We start from the raw sequence: 6,476 nt of genomic DNA on the forward strand, positions 1-6,476 counted from the left end.
AAGAAATTTTGCTTTTTTGAGTTCATTTGCGGCAGTCAGCTAAGAGTTTGCGGCAGTGAAGTGGGCAAAATGGTCGTTTTCAAAATTGGAGTTTTAAAAGAGATTTCGTTCTAAAAAATAACGAAAACGCTACAGATACTTTTTTTTTTCTTACAAAATTTCAAGGTGGTGCAGTTGCGGCAGTGCAACACCCCACGCGACGCCCCTGCTTCGGAGTATAAAATAGTAATATATGCAAGTTTAGTGATAGCATTATTAGAACCTTAAACGATATAAAAAGTTATAGAAACTAGTACTTAACAACTGTTTTAGTTTCTTATATCAAGCTAGTTATACTTAAGTTTTAAACTATTTAAGCAATTTCTTTTGCTGAAAACTGTTTATTTTATTTATTGTACATCATTAAGTAAATGAAACTTTTTCTGTACATAAATCGTTCAATGAACAACAAACTTTTTTTTTTACAAGTTAAAAAGTTAAGATCATAAATATTTAATAAATATTGTGCATGAATTATTTGCAACACAAAAAAATTTGTAAATTTGTGACATTCCTGCAACTTTATGGTACTTCATTAATCATGACAATATAAATAACTAAGACTGTTGTTGGCTCTTTTTAGACATTTAAATTTTTTTACTCTTTTTTTTAATTTTTAATTAAAGAGTTTAATATTAAATTAAAATGTGTGAACCGAATACTTTAGTTTTAACCTTGAAATAAAAACATTGGTAGGTTTTTAACTGTTATAATTTAATTAAGTCATTTAGAAAGATTTTTAAATTGCATGTTTCTATTGTAAGTATAATAAACAATCATTTTATATTGTATATAGACTATTTTTTGGGAAAACTGTATATATTTTAAAGTTATAACAGCTTTCATAATTTAATTTACAAACTATCGCGAAAAATTAAATTACTTTTAAGTACATTTTTACAAGTGTTCTCTAATTTTTTTTTCTCGTTAGCATCTAAAACGCTTAAAAGAAGTAAACAATATCACAACATCTAGGTTTAAATTTAAACTATACAATGAAAAAATTTATTTTTTATAAGTTTTAAAATATATATTCTAACGATTTTAAATTTTATACAATAAAAAACGATTGACCAAAAAATAAGATTGCAAAAAATAAGTTTTTATAAATTCAAATTTCTTATAAATCTAAAGATCATATTTTTCAGAAAATTACTTTTTTTTTCTTTTTTATTGCTGATCTCATAGTGCAAGTACAGGTGCTCAAAATACTGCTATAACTTTTTCAAATACTCTTCTTCAAATTTTGGTAGCTCTCTTAACTGATGGTTTTTGAAGTAATGAAGCTGGATAAAAATTGATAGCTTTAAAATTGGAAGCTTTTAAACTAAATACTTAATGGTAACACGTTGATATAAATGAATTTTATATCAGTTTTTAGTGCTAAAGTAATTTAAATGTTGCAACCTAACAGTTGGTTGTTCTAGTTTTTAACTACTGACTAAATTATGGTTTAAACCTAGTAAGCTTTTCATGTTAAGATTGAACTTATATAAAAATTTTTTATGTACTTTGAACTCAAAATAAAATCCTTAAAGTATTCTGAGAAACCTAAGAACAAACGAAGTGCTTGAACATGTTGAAATGTTAGGCTATTTTTCCAAAAAGGACAAAATAGTCATAAAACACTATGACCGCCAAAATAAGTCTTTATTTGAGTTTTTCGTGTCAGATAGTATTGTGTAACAGGTTTGATTTTTTTATTATATGAGTGTGAGTAAAAATAAAATAATAACTTTTTTTTTCCTGTATTACTCAGACTCATAAAATATAAAAATTCATAAAATAACCCATTTATTTCTAAAATGCCCCTCTCATAAAAACAATCCCTAATTCAATGGATTTTTTTTAAGTCAAAGGACCGTTCGCTAGTTAACAAAACAAATTAGTTAATTAGCTATTAAGATAAGGAATATAATTAGATTCAAAGTTAGGATTTTTTTTTAAATTCCTATAAAACGAGGTCAAGCTAACTTCACACTCGTGTATTAATTAGTATTAAGCTTTATTTAAAATAATTGGTGTATCAATTGTTATTGTAATTGATATTCAGATTGATATTCACGTAGCTATTCGTAGTGACTCTAAGGCAGTACCTCTTCCGCTTGTGCTACCAGGCCCTCCGAGCGGACAATTAATAACGTAATATCAAGTTACAACATAATTACAAAATAAATTAACAAGTGTTGTAACTAGTAAATGCACAACATTTCACAGCATATTTATGATCTTACTTTTTAACTTAATTAAGGAAAAGTTTAGTTGTTAATCAAAATTTACCGTTTATATGTTCAGTTTTTACTTCGTAACGAGAACATTTGCGTACAAAAGTATTACATTTTCAAGCATTGAAAACGGCTTGAATAGCTTTTGTTCGTTTGTTCTAAACTCCAATATAATAGATAAAATGTTTACTAGACAAGACAACTGTTACACTCGTACTGAACGCGATGTACAAAAACATCGGCGAAAGTCTACTTAGCCGAAGCCTGGAATCAGTCAATATTTGCTTAGTGAGCTACTGTTTGCTTACCCCTAGTGTAGAGCTTAAACTAGACTTTAAACATATATAGGTTAGTAAAGAGTGGTTAAATCTAAAAAGTTTGAGAGTGGTTTAGATAAAATAAGTTTAATGGGCAATAACCATAGTATTTTTATATGTGCGTAGTTCACGCTGACATTGAAGACCTTAATGTTTGAAGCTCATACATGAAGTATAGTCTTATAAATGGAAATTTGACAACTTTACAGTCTTTTAAATATAACTTTTTAGTTCATACAATATCTTTTATTTTACTTTATTTTTTCTGCCTTATGTTAGGTACAACTTAACTATTATGTGGATTAAAACATTTTAATATTATTATCTAGAGTTTATTAAGCGATAAAAATGCGCCAATTGTCTATGTACAGCATCTTCTACGCTGGTGTTTAAACCGCTTAGTTGCTGCGCGCTTGAGATTCTAATAACGGTAGACTCCGTCTTGAGGAACTTGTCCGCCGGGATGTCCCATATAGCCCCCTTGAACGACGTACTGCTGCTGGTTCATTGCGATGTTCCCTGGGTACATGGGATTCATCAGGTGCACTTGGTAGTTTTGTTGCCGTCCGTTCAAGTTCTGGTTGCAAAAATAAAACGTTGGTTGTAACTTTTTGAAATTTTAACAGATTAGCTATTGTTAATTATTTTTGTTAGAACGATTTAGAAGCATGTACGAGCTTTATTGATTATTAAGTGTAACAGGAACTGCTTGCTTCTAAACTATCATCCTGACACCCACATAGTTTAAATTTATTTTAAACACAACAACCCGACTCACCATGTTACCCATTGTTTGGGCCAGCTGTTCTGCCTCCAACTGCCTTGCAGCCCTGCTTTGCTCCACCTCTTCTCTTGTCTTGTACGCTTCGACTTTGATGCTCATTGCACTGTTGTTAATTGTTGTGAGGGCAGCTTTAGCAGCGTCATGCGAGGCGTAGTGAACAAAGGCAAAACTTGCTTTGCCATTTCTAACCTTTACCTACATGATTTTTTATTTTTTGATAAATGGAAAAAAAAACCTAAATTAATAAATTTTAATAAATGAAAGACTAAAAAACACTTTAAAACTTGTTTAATGTTTAGTGTTAGAAACTAAAAATTGAAATTTCCTACTTAGTTTCATTTGTATTAGATGTCAAATTAGTTTTTCGATTACAGCAAACATGCTTCTGGAATATAATGAAAAGACATCTTTATACTTTTTATTCACGTTATTTCATAATTTCAAGGTAAAAAGTTTTAATCTTATTATGTCATTAACAAAATCACTTTACCTAGTTAACAAATATAGAAATTATTCTTTTTTACTTAATTGAATGAGCTGTTTGGACAAACCTTAATATCAATGAGGGCCCCATGAGCTTCAAAGATTGGTCGCAGATGGTGCTCTTCCGTCCCTGCCACAAGGTTCTTCACGAACAGCGTGCAGTGCTTTGCGTTGATCTTCGTCTGTTCGTTCTGCTTCGTCAGCTCAACTTTGCGCTCGGTCTTTTTCTTCGCACGTCCAACGTACAATTGATTGACTGTTGATTGAATTCAAATGTAAAGGGTACAAGTAAATAAGAAAAAATATTAAAAGTGTGCTTTGGTTCTTTCTATTTTGCGTAAAAAAGCTGTCTACGTTTTATAACACTGTATTAAGTAAAATAATCAACAAACCTCCAACATAAGTGTTATTAAGAACTCTCACTGCATTAACTGCTGCTTGATGTTCTTTAAAATCTACGAATCCAAATCCTCTGCTCTTGCCTGCATTGTCCTTCATGATCTTAACACTTGTCACTTCTCCGTGTTTCTAAAATCATAAGTTTTGTTTTAAACTTACACATTTTGAAACTGAACTAAACTAAATAGTAACTTAATATAAAACAAAATAGCTTAAAGTGTTTGCTATAGTTTAAAACTTTTGCTATAAGCATATAAATAGCTTGTGAGTTCTATTTGAGCTAAATAACAAATTACTTACCACGAACTTTTCTTTCAACTGCTCTTCAGTGAGAGAATAGCCAAAGTTTTTGACGAAGCAGTTGGTGAAAGTTTCGTCATTGTTGTTTACTCGCCTCTTCCTAGGTTTGTATTGGCAAACGACAACCTACAAAAGTGTATAAACTATGTTTTAGATGAGTCACATGAATAAAAAAAAACTAAAGTTTTGAATAATTTAAAAATCTCGCTAATATATTTGAAGCAATTCTGTACTGTGTTTACAAAAGGCAAAAAAAACAAGATATACTGTGTAACAGTAACAGTGTAAAAGTTATTGCCAATAGAATAAAGACATATAATATATGTATATATATAAGCAAAATTAAAGTAGGTATTAGACTTTTTCTTGATATAATAATACTCAATTTAGAAAGTTTCGCAAAAAAATAATAATCATACATGTATTTTAATTTGTACATAACTAACTCAGTCGTAGCAAAATAGGCTAAACTAAGTAATAAGCCCTAACATTTACCCATTAAAAATACAAATCATACTATTATTTCATTTATATATATCAATCATATTTAATGATAAAGTTGTATGTAAGAAAAGGTAAATGCAAAAGCCACTTAAAAAAAAAAAAACAGACAAAAATTTGAAAACTAATAAAAACATAATGATTTAAAAAGACATATTTTAATCATGCAATCTCATTCTTACTTTATCAAAAACTTATTTGAGTTTTTAAAGAAAGTATCTAAGTAGCTGAATAGTCTGGCTTCACAGTTAATATATGTAGATGTGGAGCTTTAACGTCTTAAAACAAACCTTATTTCCATCAAGTTCAGTCTCGTTCAAACTCTCAATAGCCTTAGAAGCATCTTCTTCCTTTTGAAATTGGACGTAGCCGTGCAATTGCGATGGCGTACCGTCTGGGTAATGTCCTTGTTCAATCTGTTTGTGGTAACAAAATTTTTTTAACAAAACAATTAGTATTGAACGCTTTTTAGCTTTCACGATACTAAATATAATTACATTCATTTGTATAAAAGCCAATGTTGCAATTAAAGTTCGTTTCATTTAAACTAGTCAAAAATAGTACCTAAAAATGCAACGCAAACCAAATTCTAATTTAAACTAATAGCATAATATGAAAGTTCATACCTTGCAGGACAGCACAACACCGTAAACCTCGAAGGTTTCCTTGAGCTTGCCCTCATCGTAATTGTTCGGGAAGTTCTTCACAAACACATTGCAACTGTGCATACCTGACGTAAGAGTGTGGGAGCTCCACATCACTCTAATCTTCTGATCTTTCATCATGCTACCATTGAACTTTTCAATGGCTGATTCAGCTGTAATATTACAAACATTTAAAAATTATTATTACACCTTTTATATCTTTATAATATTATCTTCACATAACCTCATTATGTGTAAGTTAATAACTACATTAATTACACAAACAAAAAAACATTAAGTACAAGTTTGAAAGATTTAAAACCAGTATATATAAAAAAAGTAAGTGTCACTAAAAATCTTACCATCAGCTTCTTGGTGGTAGTTCAAGTAGGCGTGTCCGAGCGACACGTTGCTTGAGATATCCCTACATAATCTGATGTTGTGAGCTTTGGTAAAAGTGCTACTCAGGTCATCTTCCTTCACATCAAGGTGAAGTCCTCCAACCCACAAACTGTGCTTTGCGTTGTCAGAATTTTGGCCTTCCATATTTTATTTTTGTTATGCTTAAAACTAGGAAGTAAAATAATTTCTTTATTTATAATAGTTTTATATATGTATAATAAATTATTATTCACTAACTCACCTTGAATTACTTCTATTATTTAAAATTAAAATTAGCATAATTAAAGTCAATAAAACTAGCTTATACAGGGTTAAAAAACATTTTGGCAATTTTTTCCAGGTTTTCAAAGTTTCACGAGGTTTGAAAAACGCACATTTTTGG

At 29.8% G+C, this 6,476-nt stretch overlaps 1 protein-coding gene across 1 annotated transcript; it reads right to left on the bottom strand.

Moving 5' to 3' along the window:
- Positions 1-3,002: 3,002 nt before the first annotated feature.
- Positions 3,003-6,238, bottom strand: LOC145836409 (polyadenylate-binding protein 4-like). The gene is made up of 8 exons (XM_082944211.1): positions 6,055-6,238; positions 5,675-5,865; positions 5,339-5,464; positions 4,548-4,673; positions 4,241-4,376; positions 3,917-4,104; positions 3,360-3,560; positions 3,003-3,158 (listed from the first exon to the last, which is right to left on the bottom strand). Exons 1-8 carry the CDS (start codon positions 6,236-6,238, stop codon positions 3,003-3,005), a joined length of 1,308 nt encoding a protein of 435 aa, XP_082800337.1.
- Positions 6,239-6,476: the final 238 nt, after the last annotated feature.

The sequence above is a fragment of the Thalia democratica genome, chromosome 5, assembly GCF_965202585.1.
Source record: "Thalia democratica chromosome 5, ktThaDemo2.hap1.1, whole genome shotgun sequence".
In the NCBI taxonomy this organism is placed as follows: domain Eukaryota; kingdom Metazoa; phylum Chordata; class Thaliacea; order Salpida; family Salpidae; genus Thalia; species Thalia democratica.

What these genes read in the sequence shown, in the direction of transcription:
- LOC145836409 (XM_082944211.1), bottom strand. Translation starts at nt 6,238, where the DNA reads ATGGAAGGCCAAAATTCTGACAACGCAAAGCACAGTTTGTGGGTTGGA. An exon ending in GTGTTGTGCTGTCCTGCAAG is followed by an intron (nt 5,465 to 5,674) that starts GTATGAACTTTC and finishes TACCACAAACAG; the next exon opens with ATTGAACAAGGACATTACCC. An exon ending in GGGCCCTCATTGATATTAAG is followed by an intron (nt 3,561 to 3,916) that starts GTTTGTCCAAAC and finishes AAAATCATGTAG; the next exon opens with GTAAAGGTTAGAAATGGCAA.